Consider the following 20,670-nt stretch of genomic DNA (forward strand, 5'->3'; position numbering starts at 1 on the left):
AAACGAGCAAGTGGTTTTGGTGTATTTTGGATTGTGCAACTGTGTTGCTATATGCAAAACTAATGTTTTGTATTTTGTTTATGTTTGTCAACATTATATTGATGTAAGACAATATATATGTAAGGAATAATTGACGACGGGCCATTGAATTATAAGAAAATAATGCACACCAAGGTGATAATGCGGCACGACGCGAAGCGGAGGTGTGCATTATTTTCAAATAATTCAAAGGACCGGAGTCAATTATTCCGCTTATATCACGGTTACCACAAACATTGCTCTGGTGCCTATTTTTAAGACATTTGAAAAGTTAGGTGTGCGGTTTACAGAAAAATAATCAACACCCATAGAACATTTCTCAGCCAATCAGAATGCAGCATTCAACAGACCCGTGGTATAAATATATATATGAAATAAACTAAACTAATTTATTTGTTTAATTTTAAATATTTTTATCGTTACAATTATTATTATCATTGTTGTTGTAGTTGTAGGCCTATATTTTGTGGAGATAGCCACCCTAGCAAAGATGCATTCGTGTTTGTTCACGTGTTCGCCCCATGGTTCGCACGTGCATGAACCGTGACTGACTGAAACCAACCATTTCGACGTACACACACACTCCAACCAATCAGAATCTGTCAGTCATTAGGCTTGTTCGACTTCATGCGGCGCCCGTAAGAACTTTCAGCCGGATGACGTCAAAGTACCATTAACGAAACAGCTTAAATTCAAACATAATTTTGACATAGAAAAATTGGCGCCTAAAATAACCCTTTACCTCTGATCTCTATAGACCTTTTGCAAGTAGACGTCACAGTTACGTCACTGCAAGCTGTGGTGGCAGAAAAACAGAAATGAATTACACAGGAGTGAAATAAGCAAGATAACTCGCTAGAAAATGTCTTTATGTGCTGTTGGGTGTCAGAATAGGAATGCCAAAAAAAGATGGCCTTAATTTTTATAGAATACCATCGTTGAAGACACCATTTAAAAATAAACGTAGGCTTTTATGGTTGCAAGCCCTTAAAAGGACAGACGAAATCATACGAAATTATATTAATAATTAGAATAGAAAATAATTAGAGAAGGTGTCCAGTGTTCTGTCGAAGTCTGTCCCCTCTTCTTATAGCGTTTTCATCACGTTACATTTATGATTTATTTAGAAAGATTTGAATGGATTATACTAAAAAGCAATATGTAGCCTATTGTATAATACCATTTATTAAATATTTCATAATTTTTCAGTTTTCTATTATTTCTTTTAACCATACATCTTATAGCCTATGTCTTCCTTCTTTTGACACCTACTGTTTGTTCTAAAATTATTATGCTTTCATTAATAAATATATAAATCTAGCGCGCCCACTATACATTTGAATTTGTATGTAAACATAATAGTTTTAGAATAGTTTTAGAACAAACACGTAAGCTATAAATATAAGGAAGAAATAATAGAAAACGGGAAAATGCTGAAATATTTAATAAATGGTATTATCTAAAATACATGATAGTATTGCTTTTATATGTACTTTATCGATTCGTACAATAAAATAATTGATTTACCAATTAAAAACACAATACATAACATTCATGCACATATATCAGTACACTCTCAGAAATAAAAGTACGTAATTGTACCTTTAGGGGTACAATGTCTTGTCACTGGGGCTGTACCCTCAAGGGTACAGTTTTTGTACCCTTGACAGAAGGTACAAATTTGTACCCTTGTGATTTGTACCTTAAGAGACCAGTTTTGTACCTCCGGTGACAATTTTGTACCTTTATTTAACAGTACAAAAATGGACCCTTCAAAAAGGGTACAAAATTGGCTTTGACAGGGTCCACTCATTGTCTATGGTTTTAAAACTTATACATATATTTCAAGTACTGTAAAATTTAAATTATAAGTGCATATGACTGAATATATTTGTGTTGATTTAGCCAATTGTTTAGAGTAAAGGTACATTTTAAACATTAGTATAAAAAATTATAACAGAAAAAGATCAAATACACAGTGAGTTTATTGAACAATCATTTATTTTACAAAAGGTTTAGATATAAAACAGAAGTGTGTTGTTCAGTCCAAATTCACAACATTAAAAACTAATATTACATTTACACTTTCCTTATGAAATATATCAACCATTCCTTTATGACTTGAACAGACTGTCCAAACAGGAATATTTTATAACAAAATCAGTGTGCTGTTCCTTAAACCAGACAACATTTAAACATTTTTAACAGGGCCACATCTGTCCATGCCAAGCAGTGAGAAAACACACAAATATACATTTTTTCACTGATAAAACTGTGGTGTACTCACAGCATAATGAGTAAATGAATAGGTCCATATGGAGTAATATTTCTTTAGTTTTTGTTGTGTTAATGACGGGTGGTAGATGATAGTCAGTCAGCCTCCTTAATGGTAAACATCGAAAACTGCTCTGGGCACTTTCATACTTATCTGTGAAAAAACACAAAAATATGAATAAATGTTCCACTAACAGAACTGTGGTATACTCACAACATAAATAAGAGTGGTACCTTTAAAGTTTTTGCGTGTGAATGATGGTTGGTTGAGAACAGTCAGCCAGTCTCCTGAATGGTAAAGATCCAAACTTGCGCAGGAAACGTTTGTGCTAAACTGTGAGAGAAAACACATGAATATGAATCAATTTTCCACTTACAGAACTGTGGGGTACTCAAATAACACAATAAATACATTAATAAATGTGGTTACGTTACCTTTAAAAGGTTTCTGGGTAAATGACTGTTTGGTGGCGAGTAGTCAGTCAGTCAATCTCCCCCCTGACTGAGAGAGATTCAAAGTTGCGCAAGAAACGTTTGTGCTAAACTGTGAGAAAACACATAAATATGAATTAATTTTCCACTTACAGAATTGTGGTGTACTCAAACAACATAATAAATAAATTAATAAATTTGTTTACGTTACCTTTAAAAGGTTTCTGGGTAAATAACTGTTTGGTGGCGAGTAGTCAGTTAGTCAGTCAATCTCCCCCCTGACAGAGATTCAAACTTGTGCAGGAAACGTTTGTGCTAAACTGTGAAAAAACACACATAAATATGAATTAATTTTCCACTTACAGAACTGTGGTGTACTCACACAACATAATAAATACATTAAAAAATGTGGTAACCTTACCTTTAAAAGGTTTCTGGGTAACGTAGACTAACCATGTTTCGTACACTTTTCGCCATTTTCCGGATGCCTTCGGCTATTTCTCGAAGCAACTTGCTCCTACAAGCATGTTTGTGTGCTCATTCTCCGGGGGAAGGCCAATCCTATGAGCCATACTTTGATTGATGTGTTTTGGACTAACAGTGTTTGAGAAAAGTGAGAAAATGTACCTCCTCCGCACGTGTACGGAAGATAAGAAGGCAAAACAATGTTTCGTACACGTTCACAACGGTGTTTCGTACAGAGCTCAACACATGCTTTCAGCTGCGAAAATTTATATTTAATTAATTGCATGTGAGTTGTTTATTTATTTTAATGCATACTTAAGGTGATATTTTAACTGTTATTTAACTTTATGCATGAAATCGTAACTTTTTTTTACTTTTCATGAAAAGATGGCAATGAAAAACGTCGTGTTAATAGTTTGTTTATTATATAAATGAACCTGTGTGTGTGTGTGTGTGTGTGTGAGTGAGATAACTATTTACATTAAACATATCATTTAAATAACATCTTAATAACAGTAATATTAAATAACATAATAAAAATGAACACTTAACGTTAACTTAAATAACAATTAATTTATATTTGTAACTTAGGTGTATTAACAAGAACAACATTTGTGACCAAAAGGTAAAATGAACAATTAACTTACATAACAATTTTATATTTGTAGTTGTATTAATAACATTTGTGACAAAAATGAACACTTAACTTGCATTACATTTATATTTGTAACAGGTGTAACTAATTAACAAGAACAGCATTTGTGACAAAACCAGTCATCAATTGGGATTTCCTCCACCTCCGCACACTGAATGTGGAACCATAAGTGACACAGATCACACTGAAGCCATTCTGTAATGGCTTCATTGTTGGTGTCAGGAGGGACCACTCTCTTGCACAGGGCACAGTGCTCTCCATCTTCCTCTGCAGTAGGTGCCTGCCTTTTTTGCCTCTTTGCCTCCTGGGCTTGTCTCTTTTCTTCCCTCTTTTTTGCCATCTCTTCCCTGCGCTTTCTCTTGTTATCCTCCTCTTTTTCCTCTGCTTCTTTTTTGTTTAACAGTTCAATATATTCGTCACTGGTGATGACGCGGGCTGGCAACGGAATGCGATGCCTAACCTTGTCATTCCTCTCCAGGGCTGGGCTCATGAGGACATTGGCCAGAGTCTCGGGGATTACACCTGCTGCCACCAGGTAATTTTTGGGAGCCACTCTGTTACAGGTGGGGCAAGGTGTTTGTGTGGTGGAAGGAGTGATGGTGGTGGTGGTGTTTGTTTCATCAGGTTGTGTGCTGGACTGTGCGGCTGAAAGAGGGGTGGAAATGTTAGATGGTGTGGCAGGACTCATGTGTGGTGTGGCAAACGGAGCGGAGGGAAGACTGGATGGTGTGTGGGGACTGCTGGATGGTGTGGCTAAAGGAGGCGTGGGGACCGACGGATGGAGATGGAGTTGCGGATGGAGATGGAGTTGCAGATGGAAGCATTCTCACCACCTAAAAAAATTAAAAGTATGTAAAACTTATTAGCACACTTAAAAAGAAACCAAGTAACTTAGAGGTTGAATTAAGATTGTAATAATGTGAAAATTACCTGGGTTGTGTCCACAGCATCTCTGCACAGAGGGAAGATCCCAGCCTTGCGGAACCCAGCCTTGATGTTTTGGGCGGTGACTGCACTGGGGTAAACATGTTTAAGCAGCGGTGAAAACTGCTTCTTCCCCACCACAATATCTCCCCGCACCAAACCCATCCTGGATGCCATGGTGGAGAAAGCAGTCTTCAGTGGGTTAAAGACTGCAATGTCCAGGGGTTGCAAAATGTGTGTAGTGTGTGCAGGTAGGCAAAGATTTTCAATCATGTTTTCTCTGCAAAACAAGATCACATCTTTTGACACGTGTGTCTCATGTTGGTCCATGATTAAAATTAGTGGTCTCTCCTCAGGTGCGTATTTAACAAAATGATGCAGCCATTTTAAAAAGAGCTCAGAATCCATATACCCCTTATACTGGATGCCATAGAGGGCATTGGGGGGCCCTTCCAGCCTGTAGGCATTGCTTGGGAGGCAGCCGGGGTAAATAATGAAGGGTGGAGTGCTGTCCCCGGCTGCATTCACACAGCAGTGCACTGTGATGTGCTCTCTGGTTGTCTGCTGCTGCTGGTACACGTGCTTTTTTCCCAGCTGGCACAGGACCTTCTCCCTGGAGCGAGGTTTGTCCCCAAATCCTGTTTCATCACAGTTATAAATTAGATGTGGCTTGTCTTGTAAACTATACTTTGTGTATAATGCTTCGTAGAGTTTAAAGAATCCCTCGATGGCCTCCGGTGTAGCACCATGGACCCTAGCTCTGTCCAGGGAATCTGCTGTCCGTGAAGTCAACTCCGGATGCCTGGCCTTGAATCGGGACCACCACACGTCACTTGGCCCCTTCTCCATATTGACCGTGGTGGTGGCAGCTCTGCCACTTTCTTTTATTATCCCAGTAACCAGTACTTTTACCATGGATCTGGTTACTGGGAAGCCATGGTCTGCAATCCAAAAAATAAATGAGAGTAGGGAATCTTCCTCTCCTGGTGTCAGGGCCAAATTGGGATGAGGTTTGTGGGAAAATTAATTTTTTTTGTAGTCCTGCAGCGTGGTGTGGGGAATACAATATTTTTTGACGTTGCCCTTAAACTTGCACCTGCCTTTACTTCTTCAACTGCCTTCTGTAGCATCTCCCTGGGATATTGCTTTTTCTTTCCTGGCATCTTTTTCTTTTACCTTCCTTTTGAAATCAAATATTTTTTTTATCAATTTTTAAAAAAAATTAATTTGACTTTGTATGAAATCTTTTTAACTTATGAAATATTTTTAATTAACTTAAGAAAAAAATTTTAACTTATGAAATATTTTTAACTTAACCTATTAAGTATTTTTAATTATGAAATCTTTTAAACTTGAATAACTTGTGTATAAAAACAACATTAAATAACATGTGTGAATGTGTTATTATTGTGTTTAACATTGCCAACTTTTATATGAAAAGTAAATTAAAGAAAGACATCACAGTCAAGTAAGTTAAAACATTAACTTAATTCATATTTTATTTGTTTAAGCATGATAAAATTGAGGTTAAACATAAGCACTGCATACAGGATGATGCTGACGGACGTGCTGCCCAAGTTGCTCCAAGCGGTCATCTGCCGCAACTGACTTCAATCAATAAATATTCCAACTTAAAAAAAAATTTCAACAAAATATAATAAATCTTACAATTTGTGATAACATATCATTCATTTCATAAAGAGTTTAATACAGTGTGAAGCATAAATAAAAGCAAAATCCAAATTTTTGCTGCTCCACTTGTCTCCCCCCGAAGCCGCAGTCTGTCAGCATATGCCTGCCCACCGTTCATTTTCAAATACAGAGGGCGCACCCTGCAGACTTACGGGATTGTCGCCGGAGTAAATTGCGGTAGGTTGTCTTTCCTGGTCATGGGTGCAAGAGGGGGAAATGAGGATGACACTGATATAAATTTGATGTGTGCCCTGGAAGTATTTAATGAGTAATTGCTGGTAAAAGGTCAACTGTACGGAACATCCTTGTGTACGAAACATGGTTAGTCTACGTTAAATGACAGTTTGGTGGCGAGTAGTCAGTCAGTCAGTCAATCTCCCCCCTGACTGACTGAGAGAGATTCAAACTTGCGCTGGAAACGTTAGCGCTAAACTGTGAGAAAACACATAAATATGAATTAATTTTTCACTTACAGAGCTGTGGTGGACTCAAACAACATAATAAATACATTAATAAATGTGGTAACATTACCTTTAAAAGGTTTTATAAGTGAATAGCCATTTGGTAGAGAGTAACGTTAGTCTGTCAGTCAATCTCCCCCCTGACTGAGAGAGATTCAAACTTGCACAGGAAACATTTGCGCTAAACTGTGAGAGAACACATAAATATGAATTAATTTTTCACTTACAGAGCTGTGGTGTACTCAAACAACATAATAAATACATTAATAAATGTGGTAACGTTACCTTTAAAAGGTTTTATAAGTGAACAACCGTTTGGTAGAGAGTAACGTAGTCTGTCAGTCAATCACCCCCTGACTGAGAGAGATTCAAACTTGCACAGGAAACATTTGCGCTAAACTGTGAGAGAAAACACATAAATATGAATTAATTTTTCACTTACAGAGCTGTGGTATACTCAAACAACATAATAAATACATTAATAAATGTGGTAACATTACCTTTAAAAGGTTTTATAAGGGAATAACCGTTTGGTAGAGTAACGTTCGTCTGTCAGTCAATCTCCCCCCTGACTGAGAGAGATTCAAACTTGCGCAAGAAACGTTTGCGCTGAACTGTGAGAAAACACACATAAATATAAATTATTTTTCCACTTACAGAACTGTGGTGTACTTAATGCACATTAACCTGCTCATAAAAATGAGTCTGAGGCAATAGTGCTGTGTCAATGTCGCGTTGTATACAACTTTACACAAATTACCGTAACCGAATCAGTATTAAAATCAAGATTCACGACAAGCAACATGTTTTTAAAGTTTAAAGATGCTTTAAAGACGACGAAGGAGTTTACAGTGCTTTGCTTACCTAATGCTCTTCATGTCTGTCGTGTCGTCCTCCTGTAGCGCTGCTCTGTGAAGCTCAAATCTGACCGTGAGATGTGGGGGATGGGCGTGTGTCAAAATAAAAGCGCATTTCTTTAGGTGGATGTGTGAGGGATTCAGATTCAGTATTTATTCAGTTTAAGTTATGGTTAATCAATTGCAGTTTTTGAGTTCATATCAGTTTTTAATAAGTGAAATTAACTTTTTTTTTTATTAAAATTTTAAATTAAACACACTGTCAATGAACAGAAGAAAACTAAAACTACTTCAAGACCCATGTGCCCAACTAAAGGAAACAAAAATTGACACAATGGTCACAATGGTTATTTACAGCAGTTGTCTAGAACAACAATTAAAAAAAAATGACAGAGGCTGTCTCTTAACATTGTACCATATTCTTTAAAAGAAATGGTACATATATGGTACATATATGTGTCTTTTAATGGTTGGGAACAAATATGTACCTTTTTGACCTTCAGATTGTACCTTGGGGGACAGAAATGGACCTCTACTGTACCCCTATTTCTGACAGTGTAGCCAAGCCATTTAAACTTTTAATTTATCTAAAAAAATAAACATAACGTGATGAAAACGCTATAAGAAACAATGCACTAAAGGGAAACAGACTTCGACGGAACACCAGATCCATAAAAATGACAGTTAAATGCTAAAACACTTCACCGCTATTGCAGAGCTGTGTCTTCTGCCACCAGTTGGGCTCCGCCCACAAAAAACATCATCTCTGTTTGCAAACACGCAAGTGGTCTATATAGATCACTACAACACATTGCATAACCAAAAAAGTAAATTCTGCTCTTTAGCTCAATAATATAATGACACGGAGGACTGCAATGGCAAACCATCTTTATTTTGATTTTGACATTTTTCCAATAATACATTATCATGATTACACTATCTGCCTGTTATGTTTCTCTCTATTAAACTACATAGGCTATATTTAGAAATGTTTATGGGTACAGGGTGTCCGCGGGGTTTTAAAAAGTATTAAAAAGTGATAAATCAAAATTGTCAAATTTAAGGCCATTAAAAGTTGTAAATTTGGTCTCAGAGGTATTATTTTTTTCCAAATTAGGTATTATTCTTTCAGACTGTAAGGTGTCCTATTTTGATAGAATTTCAATCTGCGTTCGCGTTACTTCGTTTAAAAGCATTTCTGGGCACATAATCATCAAGATCTTTCGTCTCCGTCTCAACGTATGTTTGATGCTGACGTCATATTCAGTGGTCATTCGGCATCATCTCAGAACACTGCGCGCTCAACAGAAGTGGCTGGCTTACGTTTTATTAGACAATCGTCTTCTTCATGGGCAAATGTAAGTTTTCAAAATGCTGGGTTGACGACCCAGCGTTTAAGGACTGGATTAGGCCTGTAGTAGGGAATAACGGGCAGGCTTATTGTTCGGTGTGTAAAAAAAACATAAACGTCAACTGGATGGGAGTTAACGCACTTCGGTCGCATATGCAATCCACTAAACACAAAAATAGAATGCGTGCTCGCAGAGAGCAGTTAATTCTACCAATCTCAGCTGTCTGCACGGCTGCTCCTCCACCACCAACGCCGCAAATTATTAGTGCCACTGTAGGCCTACTGGCAAAAGCTACGGCTCCAGCAACGTCTGACCTCCGGATGGTCATGGGCGCCACACCAACACTGCGCGCGGAGGCTCTGTGGTGTCTGAACACTGCAGTTAATCACCACTCGTTGAACTCCAATGAAGGAATTTCGGAGCTGTTTAAAGAAATATTTCCCGACTCTGACATCGCGAAGTCATTCACGTGTGGTAAAGACAAAACCGGGTACATTATCCGATTTGGATTAGCATCGTTCTTCAAAAAACAACTTGTGGATGGCATCAACAAGGCTGGGCCATTTGTGTTAATGTTTGATGAGAGCCTCAATCAGGCGTCAAAGAAAAAACAACTTGACATCCATGTTCGATACTGGGAGGATGACCATGTCCAATCTAGATACTTCGGGTCTCAGTTTTTGGGACATGGAAGGGCCGAAGATTTGTTGCATCACATAAAGGTTAGTTCTTTTTTAATATAACCCTCATTTGAAGAGTTATTTATTTACAAAGATTTTGTATATTATAGGATGATGTTGGCTAATTTACTGCTTGAACTAACAATAAACATCCTAAAGTGCCAGTTTTGTTGATTATCCTCATGATAGCAATCTTAAATGATTTATATAAAATCTAAAATGAACAAAAAGAGTTGTGAGAGAATGAGGCGAGATCCATCCAGACAGTATATAAACGGTGAGATCCGCGTGTCTGTCTGCTCTTAAAGGGACAGCAGCCGATAAAGCTTCCTGTCAGTAAAGTTAAAGAACAAAGGGAAATGACTCGCTGCTCTTGACTAAATAACTTTTGTAGCTTTAATAAGGATTAACTATTTAATTTATAGTTTATGCAGTGCAGACTGCATATAACTTTGATAACTTTATTAAATTTCTGTATATTTCCTAACTGTTAAGACAGGAAGGGCAGGAGTAAACATGACATTTATTAAGGGTTTATGTTAGCATTGTTTTAAGTTTACTTAAATTAAAAACTGTTGTATTTGAAGCCTAATAATAAATGTAAAAAAAAATCAGTAGCTGTAATACAGGCCTTCATTCATAAAAAGATGCCATTTAAACAAGTATTTAAAATATACTGTCTTTATGTTGTTTCTACATTAATTTGATTAACTGTGAAATTATTACATTAAAAATATATTAAAAACGTTCAAAAACATTTCTTTTTTATTGCGATTAATTGCAATTAATCACAGAAAAAATGTGTGATTCATCTAGTTAAAGTTTTAATCGATTGACAGCACTAGTTTTTAGTATTTTGTTAAATTCAACAACTTATCACAGTTATAGAAATGTAATATTTGGCTCAGGTTTTGTTGTTGGAAAAAAACACTAAATAATTTAATTGCTGAATTACCATGTATTAATTGAAATCAAATGTGTATGCAGTAATGCTTCTCCTTAACCAACCTTTGTGATTGTTGAGATTGAAGGAAAATGAGAACATTTCCCACATCAGTATATCCTTTCATTATTAATAATTGCATTGCTTCTAATATTATAAAGCAGTTATGAGTATTAACATTTAGCAGTTTATCACATAGTTTTGAAATTAGTTTTGTTTATGATTGGTCTTATTTGTTGTGCATGATCAAAGCTTATATATGAATCCATTGCATTTGACTCTAAAAGGTCATGTCTGCAGATTTTGGAGGCTTGCAGTTGTGTGTGGTATGTATGTATGTGTGTTTTTTAACTTTTACTTTGCAGAGCCACCTGGGGAAACGAGAAACAGGATGTCGGGGCGACAGGGTGAACTAAAGGTCAATGTTGTATATAGCAGCATGAACTTCTTAGACAGAAGTAAAACTTTCCATCGAACGGGTCTGGTGAACTTTTAAGAAAGAAGTAAAACTTTCCATCGAACAGGCCCCCACCCAACTACACATATATATTTTTGGGGTCAGAGGGAAAGGCAGATCAGATCAACCGCTCCTCGGGGGACCTGTTTCTGCATTGGTGTTGTGTAAGGACAGGGACAGTTTTGATCCAGAGCTCTGTAATACTTCATTTGAGATACTTATTAAAAATAATTTGATTTGAGTTACGTGTCTGATCTCCTCATTCAAAGAACATGCCGGACTAGAAATAAAAGTCCAACAATTGGTGACCCCGTCGACGTGATGAGGAGGACCGGACATCATTGATTTTTCTTCTCGACATTCCACTTGCGCAAAATAGGAAAGGTAAGCAGATACCTGTTATATCAAAATTCTGCTTTATTTAAATGTCGTGAAGAATAATTAATGATACAATGATTATTGTCATTTTTATCTAAATTGTATATCTCAAATGAACTATTAAATGTGTCAATAAAATAAAAAGGGAAATAACAATAATACGATTAAAATAAAATAAAATAAAATAAAAATAGTAAAAAAATAAAAATAAATAAAAAAAAAAACAATACAAGGAATTATTAACTGGTCCGGGACCAGGCGCGTTTGGAACGCGGAGAACGCAGAGTTGGATACCCGGCACTGACGAGTGTCCTTAACCTCCGGGTTTAAACTCCCTGGAAAATGGTTCATTCCAGAAACTGAGGATCCGGGATCCGGACGTGGTCACGTACCACGTTTTTTTTTAGCGTAGTAAAATTGGACGCGTGTTCCGGGAACACGTAGCGGTTTGTATTGTTCCGCAGGATAAAATTACATTAGATTAGGACTTAGTGTTCCGGGAACACAGCGGTTGGACCGCGATACATAGAGATTAAAGTGGGTTTCATACCCGAGAAAGTGGTCCGGGACCACGGGGAACATAGCGGTCGGACCGCATAAGAGAAAGTGAAAGTGGTAAGAAAGCCACGAAAAAGTTGAAAAGACGAAGATAATATTGGTATTTGAAAAAGTTTTATTGTAAGCAATATTGTTAAGTTGTGCTAAAGAATAGGAATTTGAAACTTACTGAAGATTGTACGGAATGGCTGTTTATTTGTAAATCTGCTTGCTACCGGTATATTATCAGCTTTACTGTGAGTATATTTTAATTCAACTTCTTCTCTGGATAAATGTTTTTATTGATTTTTGCTGTCAGTGAATTGCAATTCAGTGTTATCTTTTTACGAAATATTTTTGCTATTATTCAGTTCCACGATTAGTACATTTTTATTACATTTTCTATTTTCCTATGAACAAAGTTTTTACTTAATCTTATATCTTAGGTTTTAATTCAATTCTCTATTTTTCTTATTCAATTTTATTATCAGTAATTTTTACTTAATTGTATATCTTAAATTTTAATTCAATTTTCTATTTCTACGAAGACATTTTATTTTGAGTCAGATTTATGATCAGTAAATTTCAATTCAGTTTTTAAAGTTTGAGTATTATCTAGTTTTATTATCAGTAAAATTGTAATTCAGTTTTTATGTGTTCAATTAGTAATCGTTTTACTGTAAGTGAAATTGGAATAAAATTTCTAGTTTTAAAAGCCGTCGGATTCTGTCTTTAGAAAATTTATTGTGGTTGCAATTTACTGTCAGCAAAATTTAACTCAATTTGTAGAAAAGCATATTTTAATCCTGTGTATATTGTATTTTACTATGGTGTGTATTTGGGGAATTTTGTTTAGTATCATTTCATTTACACAAGTGTAGACGGATCCAGTTTTTATTTTTGTTTTATTAGTGTGAATGTGTGATTCTCCGGAGTTGTCTAGTGTTATTTCATGTTTAAAGGAGTAGACGTTTCTGCAGTATATTTTATGTTTATTGTATTTTAGTGTGGATGTCCTTTTTCTTATTTCAATCCGGGGTGTGACTCGGAAAGAAAGAGTGGTTTATTTGTAGTTGATTTTAAAAGAAATTGAAATTGAGAATTGTTTTCGGTGAATTTATTACCAGAAGAGATTGTTTCATATTCAACAGATTATAAAATAAGGGAGAGGAAACTGTGAACTTCCCAGCTCGTAGCGTAATTTAGTTTCACTTTAGAAGTTGTGCTCTTATTCTGTTGTTTGTCCGCTACGGGGCTGTAGTTTTACTTTCTTTTTGGAAAAATAATATTGAAGTAGTTATATATTATAGAGTATCTGTGGTAAAAAGGCGTGCGGAAGAGAGATAAACCCAGTCCGAGATAGACAAGAGACATAAAGTGTTGAAGTGTAAAATATTCAAACGGTTACTTATATCTAATAAGTTTGATTGCAGTATTGGAACAGGGCTTAATAAAACTGAACCGACTCTGTTTAAGACTCAGCCGTGGTTATCATACAAGTATACGGTGCATGTGAATTGATTGAGACGCCTAGTGGATAAATTGTTTCGAACTCTAATAAGAATATTGTAACTTTCAGGAAGACGATAGAGAATTAGTGAGATCAGTAAGAGTTTAGAGGAGTGCTGGTTGTTTTATGGAAATTGCCATTTGAACGAGTGACAAGAAATAAATATTATTGATGTGAATTTAATTTTCAATTTTAACAAGTGTTGAATGTCATTACATTTTTATCTTGACGAAGTTTATTGGTAGTTTCTAATTTTAAATATTAAAATTTAAGTAAAATATTATTGTATTCTTTATTTTTGACAAATCATACTTTTGACTTTAACCAGTATTACATATTATTTCTAATCTGGATAAATTCTATTTTTAACTAAAAAGAGTATTACATATTATTACATTTTAATTTTGACAAATTTTGTTTTAATTTTAACAAGTCTTAAATATCATTACATTTCTTTTGAGCTTTGACATTTTAAATTTCAAATTGGACAGGTATTATATAATGAATGTAGTTTGAATTTTGACAAGAATTACATAATACCAAATTGAATTTCTTTTAAGTTTTGACAACGCCTTTGAATCCTCTTTGAATCATCATCGAGCAGGAGTTGAATATTATTACATTTTCATTACAATAAAGAAGTAACAGTACTGAATTTTATTGTCTGGCAAGTATTTTATTATTAAGGTGAACTTTAATTTCGATAAAGAGGTGATTATTATTCATTTGACTAAGAAAAAACACAGCAAATAATTTTGTGAGAATTTGTGTGTATTTACAGAAGGCCTGGTGTTGAATAACATTGAAAGGAAGAATAAACGAGATATTCAGGGTAAGAAATATTGTAGTGGAAGATAAAATGAAGATTCTTAAAGAACAATGGGAGGCAGCAGTAGAACAGTTAGTGAGCGGTTTACCAGAAAAAGCAAGGCTCAAGAAAATTAAGAAATTGCAGGAAATGTATGAAGAGTGGAAACAACTTAAAGGTTACGAGGATAGAACAAAAATAAGTTTGAAAGAACACGTAATAGCACAAGAAAGTGACGCACACAGGAAGTTTCAGAGAGAGGACAAAAAGGAAGTGGGGCTTCTCGCTAGAAAGAAGCATGAAAAGGAAGTGAAGAGACTACGTGAGGAGTTTCACTTATGGCATAGTATGGCAGTAAGTTGTGTGGCTTTGGTACAGCTGGACAAAGAGAGAAAAGAGACAGAAATGAAAGTGGAAATAAAAAAGAGTGACGTTAAAGAGAAGGAAGCAAACACAATTCAAGAAGGGAGGGAGATAGCATCCATATATCCAGTACTGCCACCCACTGTTCCACCTCCATATGCCCCGCCCCACACACAGTTACCGGTATTTGAAGTACAAAAGGGTGTGTTGGACATGGAGCAGAGGGAGGGAAATCGCTGGAAAATAAAATCAGGTAAATTAGATTTAATAACAGAAAATGAGATGGAGGAGAGAGAGATAGCAAGAGAAACAGCTGAATTAATGAGAACACATAAAGAGCAAGCTGCACAGGCAGAACAGAGGATGGCAGCTCTGGAAAAGGAAATAAGGCAACAATGGAACAGCGTAGCACAGGAAAGGACATTTCAGCCCAGAGCACAAAGCACCCCAGGAGAAACATTGAGCAGCAGATTTATAACAGTGGATGAGACTGGGAGTCAGATAGAGGTTGAAAATCAGGGAACATATCCAGTGGAAATCAGAGGAGAAATGAGGATGGGTAAGAGGATGAGAGAGGAGAGCAAATATAACTCCAGTATAAAGACACCAAAGAAAGAGCAGGAAAGAGAAGAACAGGAATACAGGGAACTAGGTCTCATTCGAGGGATACCAAATATGTGCCCACTAGTGGACACAAATGGAAACCTAGAATACAAACCATGGTCATTCACAGACATGGGAGCTATCCTTGCAAAGTTACCTCATATCACGAGTGGAGGGGGTAAATGGATAGGGAAGGTAATAAGTTTGACGCAGGGCCATACATTGGCGATAGGAGACCTGAGGGCGTTATTGGGCCAGGTACTGACTGTAGGACAGATCACGGAAATTGAGCAAGAGGCAGGAACGGTTGGGATATATGATGACCACCCATATTGTCAAGTGGCATCAGTTTGGGGAAAGGCCCTGCGAAAGCTGTACCCAGCGCCAGCAGGCACTCTTTATAATATCAAATTTTCTCCAAAAGGGGAAGAAACAGCAGCAGCATACTTGAGTCGATGCAAAGGAGAATGGGAAGAGCACACTGGGGCTCATCCACATGCAGACAAAATACAGGAACAAATGTTCAGAGCTGCTGTATTGGAAGGGACTCCTAAATCTGTACAAGATGAAATAAAAGCCAACCCCGATTTACCAGGTGCTGTATGTGAGGTTTGGGAACGACATTTCCTTCATCACATGTCTAGGGCGAACGAAAAAGAAAAAGTAGGGGAAGTAGAGGAATTGAAAAAACAGTTGCTAAAATTACAGTTGCATGAGGCCAGATCTAAAATAAATGAAGAAAAAGGTAAAAAGAAGGATAAACAAATGGTAGTTCAGGAAATGAAAACCCCTCAAAGATACAACAAAGAACAGGAAGCTGACCCATCAAATGTAAAATGGGAAAGAACCACCCAAAGACCAATAAACTACTCCAATAGAGGTAGGGGTGGGGATTACAATAGGGGGAGGGGAAGAGTACAGTATCAAGAAGGGTGTTTCCGTTGTGGTCGTCCGGGACACTTCGTCCGTGATTGTCGGCAACCTGAACTCGGAGCCCAACAGAGACCATCTCGGGGCAGAGGCCATAACCCACACATGGCCCCTAACGTGGAAAAAGCACCACGACCACACTCCCAGTACCCTTTGTCCACTGGAGGGGAAAGGGAGTGGTACTGAGACAGCCCACGGAACGACCTCAGCAGGGTTAGGGCGGAACCCTTGCTGACTTTGGAGGTGAACTCACATCCTGTTGAATTCCTGGTGGATAATGGGGCAACATACTACACACTGAACTATGAACTTCCAAAAAATCTTATTTCAGACGAAACCACTGAAGTAAGGGGGTTTTCCGGGGCTATAACTAGACTGCCATTCTCCAAAGAACTCACAGTGCAGTGCATGAAAAAACAATCACTGACTCACTCTTTTCTGCTGTCATATTCCTCACCGACAAATTTGTTGGGAAGAGACTTGCTAGTGAAACTTGGAGCTGAAATCCTATGCAGCCCGGAGGGGATTATAGTAACTATGAAAAATGGTATCACCATGAACTGTTCCATCATGACCACAATGAGAACGCATGGACATTGGTTACTTTCTGCAAACACCTCTCCACAGGGAGCTGACATTTACTGGGGGAGGGTGCTTCTGGGGGACACAGGGGACACCCTGAACGATCTGTACTGTCAATGGGAACCTTGGATATTATCATTAGCGCCATAAACTCAGCTAATAGATCCACTGCATGTCACTTTGTTTTATGATAGAACACAAGAGTACTGGTACCAAGAACAATTTGATAACATCGCAGGAGAACAATGGGAAATTTGTGGGGCAGGAATAATGATAGGCAAAGAGGGAGTGGCAGCTATAGTAGAACTTACCCCCGAACAGGAACAATGGTATAGAATGAGGGAAGAGGCATCACCCCATATATCATTATTAGTACATCCCCAACACCAAGCTAAAGATCTAGGACCAATGGTAAAGAAGGGAATAAATTTAACAGATTGGAGGGAAACCCAACTTCCTGGTGTAAAATATTCACCTAGCTCAGGGTATTATTTGATCACACAAGAAACAAAAGACACTGTAGTGTTGGAACACGAATGGCTCACAAGATGGCATGGTAGGGATAAAAGTGATCATGAAAATGATGAAACAATGTTGAAAAGTTTGCCCGATCAGTTATGAACACAGAATCCCACAGATGTAGGGTTTTGTAAAAATTTCCCAGAAATATCGTTCGAGCTGACATGTGATGATCCAATTTTGGAGGCCTCAATAAAAGTACAAACCAAAGGCAGAGGAAGGTATCAAATATACCATTGAAGGTTTGTTAACCGCAGGGGTTTTAGAGTATGCTGATTTCAATTGGAACACACCAATTTTGCCTGTGGAAAAACAAAACATAGGAAAATTCAGAATGGCACACGATTTGAGAACAATCAATCAAATCATTAAAACTCCAACTTTACCTGTTCCAAACCCATACACTTCTCTGAATTAAATCACTCAAAATCAATCATGGTATAATTGCATCGATCTCACTAATGCTTTCTTCTGTTTACCTCTTGCAGAGCACGTGAGGGACATTGTTTGACCGTACTCACCGCGCACTCTGTTGTAACTTATGTTAATTAATCATCATTTATAATTTCCACTCTGAGACAAAGACGGTTGGAAAACAGTCTGCACAACTAAATTTGGTTTTCACACATGAGGGCATAAACATGGCCTCATATTGGACAGAAGGAGAACCCCATGACTGTTGTATGACCGTGGAAAGGGAAGAGAAAATTAGACCAGATTTGTTGACACACATCATTACGGAGGGAGTTATGGTGTTTTCAGATGGATGTTTTTTCAGAGATTCGAGTGGAACACTGAGGTCAGGAATAGGTATTGCAGCACTGGAAGAGGAAGAGATTCAAATATTGAGAGCAGAACCTTTACAGGGACATCAGTCAGCTCAGAGAGCATAAATTGTGGCAATGACAAAGGCTTTGGAGTGGGGAGAGGGAAAATAATTAACATTTTTAGTGACTCTGCCTATGAAGTGGGTGCAGTAGTAACAGAATTACCTAAGTGGAAAAGATGTGTTTTATGGCAGCTAACAACATAACTATTAAACATCAGGAAGACATCATAGCATTAGCAGCAGCTATTTTGAGACCCAAGTAGGTGGCGATCATAAAGTGCAAAGGTAATGATAACAGTAACTCAGATGCGGCACAAGGTAACCGGATAGCGGACATGGCAGTAAAAATAGGTGCAGAGTACGTAACACAGATGGTATTGCAGAATGCCACACAAGAATGTACCACCGACATTTTGCATGATCCAAACATAGCAGTAAAACAAGATAAAGCATGAGGAAAAATCCATGTGGCTCCAAAAAGGAGCTGTATGGACGCAAACTGGCTGGGTAGGGCATGACGGTAGACCCATAATTATGCCCAGCATGGTAAAACCACTTCTCACTCAAGCACACACCCCCTCACATGTTGGAATCAAACAAACCATTTCCAATCTTAACCAGTGGTGGCACCCATACCTGGCTGCTACAGTTAAAGAATTTATCGCTAACTGCAGGGTGTGCTCCATACACAATGTACGTGCTGGAGTGAAATGTGCCCCAGGTGTCTTCCCGCCACGGGGACCTGGTGAGGAAGTGGTTATCGATTACACAGACATGGGGGACAGAGTGGAAGGTAAACGGTATCTTTTGGTTTTCGTGGATGTGTTTTCAGGTTGGCCAGAGGCGTGGCCCACGGGGAAGGAAGATTTCATTTCGGTGATTAAGTGTTTGATTAACCAATAAATTCCGCGTCACGGTTTTCCACGAATTATTCGCTCAGACAACGGTACACATTTTAAGAATATAGATTTGCAAAAGGTTGAGAGTGCACTGGGATTGTGCTTCCGTTTCGGTACCGTATAACATCGTCAATCACAGGAAAAAGTTAAACGCATGAATCTTAACCGCATGACCTCATTTACACCATTTGAACTTCTGATGGTAGTTCATTTCCTGATCCGTTCAACCCAGTGCACCCTGAACAAATAAAAATCTCGATAACAGAACATAATTAACCAAACTGAATTATATTGTTTCAAGTTTTTCCAAACAGAAAACCATCTCTCATGAATATCCAGATGCAGAAATCACTCAATTGGAGGATTGGGTGCTCCTAAGGGATACGGTAAGATTGGACCTGCAGGAACTGCAGGACCAAAAGGGGGAATCCAACACAGGGGAACAACAGCAGGTTGACATTTCCCAACAGAACACAAAAGTTACACTCAAAGAACTAAAGGGGGATTATTCAATAGTCCAGAACATGAAGCATTAGCTCACTGCATTAGCAAAGATTGTGCATTTGGAAAAGGAATAGCATTGAAATTCAGAAAGAGATATGGAGTAGACAAAGTAGTTTGACAACGGAAACGGTGGGACAGTGCGCGGTAACAGGAAGGGCAAAAAGAACAATTTTTCAAAAGAGAAAGCCAAAGATTTGCCAAAATACGACACATTGAGACAGGCAATAAAAGAACAAAAAAACACTGTGAAGAACAAAGGGTAAAAAAAGTTGGCTATACCCAGGATTGGGTGTGGTCTGGATAGATTAGAGTGGGAAAAAGTAAGGGATTTAATCAAAGAAGAGTTCCAAAACACTGAAATAACCATTACTGTGTATGTAAGGGAATAATAAGTGGAAAAAAGGGGAGATTGTGAAGTATTTTACTATTTTTCAAATATTTTACATTTTTATTTTGAGATTTTTCCAATATATTTTCAGATTTTAAAGATTTTACATTTGAATATTTTACAACTTCCAAGTATTTTACAGTTTACTATTTTTGGTGATTTTTAAAGGTGTTACATTTTACCATTTTCATGAGTTTCAAGTATTTCACATGTTCACATTTGAGAATTTCAAAGATTTTACATTTTTCTACATATTGTGATTTTCAAGGGTTTTCCAGTTTACAATATTTAATGATTTTCAAAGGACTTACATTTTAATATATCCTTTTGTGAGCATCTTTGAAAATATTTGATAACATTTTACAATTTTCATTTATTCTTTCAGGAGTATTTTTGGAGACATACCATTGTTTTACATTTTTTATAGATTCTTTTACAAATGCATTTTGAAGACATTTTACAATTATCTTGAATTAACATATATTCTTTTGGTATAGATTTATTTGTAGGCTTAACAGTTTACTTTTAACGTGTGTGTTTTGAAATTATTTTACATCTGGTTTGACTATATTTTACAACCTTCATCTAT

At 37.1% G+C, this 20,670-nt stretch overlaps 1 protein-coding gene and 3 long non-coding RNA genes across 5 annotated transcripts; 2 read left to right on the top strand and 2 right to left on the bottom strand.

Annotated features, from left to right (window-relative positions):
• Positions 1 to 2,008: 2,008 nt before the first annotated feature.
• LOC129441726 (uncharacterized) lies at positions 2,009 to 3,073 on the bottom strand. Its single transcript, XR_012371937.1, has 4 exons — positions 2,957 to 3,073; positions 2,749 to 2,857; positions 2,548 to 2,647; positions 2,009 to 2,467 (listed from the first exon to the last, which is right to left on the bottom strand). It is a non-coding gene; the product is annotated as an uncharacterized lncRNA (long non-coding RNA).
• Positions 3,074 to 4,354: 1,281 nt separating this feature from the next.
• LOC141368104 (uncharacterized) lies at positions 4,355 to 6,034 on the top strand. Its single transcript, XR_012371940.1, has 4 exons — positions 4,355 to 4,713; positions 4,813 to 5,040; positions 5,146 to 5,412; positions 5,499 to 6,034. It is a non-coding gene; the product is annotated as an uncharacterized lncRNA (long non-coding RNA).
• A 783-nt stretch (positions 6,035 to 6,817) lies between these two features.
• LOC141368093 (uncharacterized) lies at positions 6,818 to 7,835 on the bottom strand. 2 transcript variants are annotated; one of them, XR_012371939.1, is made up of 4 exons: positions 7,470 to 7,835; positions 7,228 to 7,341; positions 7,013 to 7,128; positions 6,818 to 6,913 (listed from the first exon to the last, which is right to left on the bottom strand). It is a non-coding gene; the product is annotated as an uncharacterized lncRNA (long non-coding RNA). The 2 variants fall into 2 exon arrangements; XR_012371938.1 differs by having other exon boundaries at positions 7,443 to 7,835.
• Positions 7,836 to 13,957: 6,122 nt separating this feature from the next.
• On the top strand, positions 13,958 to 20,170 carry LOC141368086 (uncharacterized). The gene is made up of 2 exons (XM_073872749.1): positions 13,958 to 16,603; positions 16,692 to 20,170. The coding sequence occupies exon 1, from the start codon at positions 14,516 to 14,518 to the stop codon at positions 16,544 to 16,546; it is 2,031 nt and encodes a 676-aa protein (XP_073728850.1). The 5' UTR covers positions 13,958 to 14,515; the 3' UTR covers positions 16,547 to 16,603; positions 16,692 to 20,170.
• The last annotated feature ends 500 nt before the right edge of the window (positions 20,171 to 20,670 follow it).

This window comes from Misgurnus anguillicaudatus, chromosome 2, assembly GCF_027580225.2.
Source record: "Misgurnus anguillicaudatus chromosome 2, ASM2758022v2, whole genome shotgun sequence".
NCBI lineage: Eukaryota > Metazoa > Chordata > Actinopteri > Cypriniformes > Cobitidae > Misgurnus > Misgurnus anguillicaudatus.

Bases quoted from the DNA above. Each gene is read 5' to 3' on its own strand.
- LOC141368086 (XM_073872749.1), top strand. From the start codon at position 14,516: ATGAAGATTCTTAAAGAACAATGGGAGGCAGCAGTAGAACAGTTAGTG.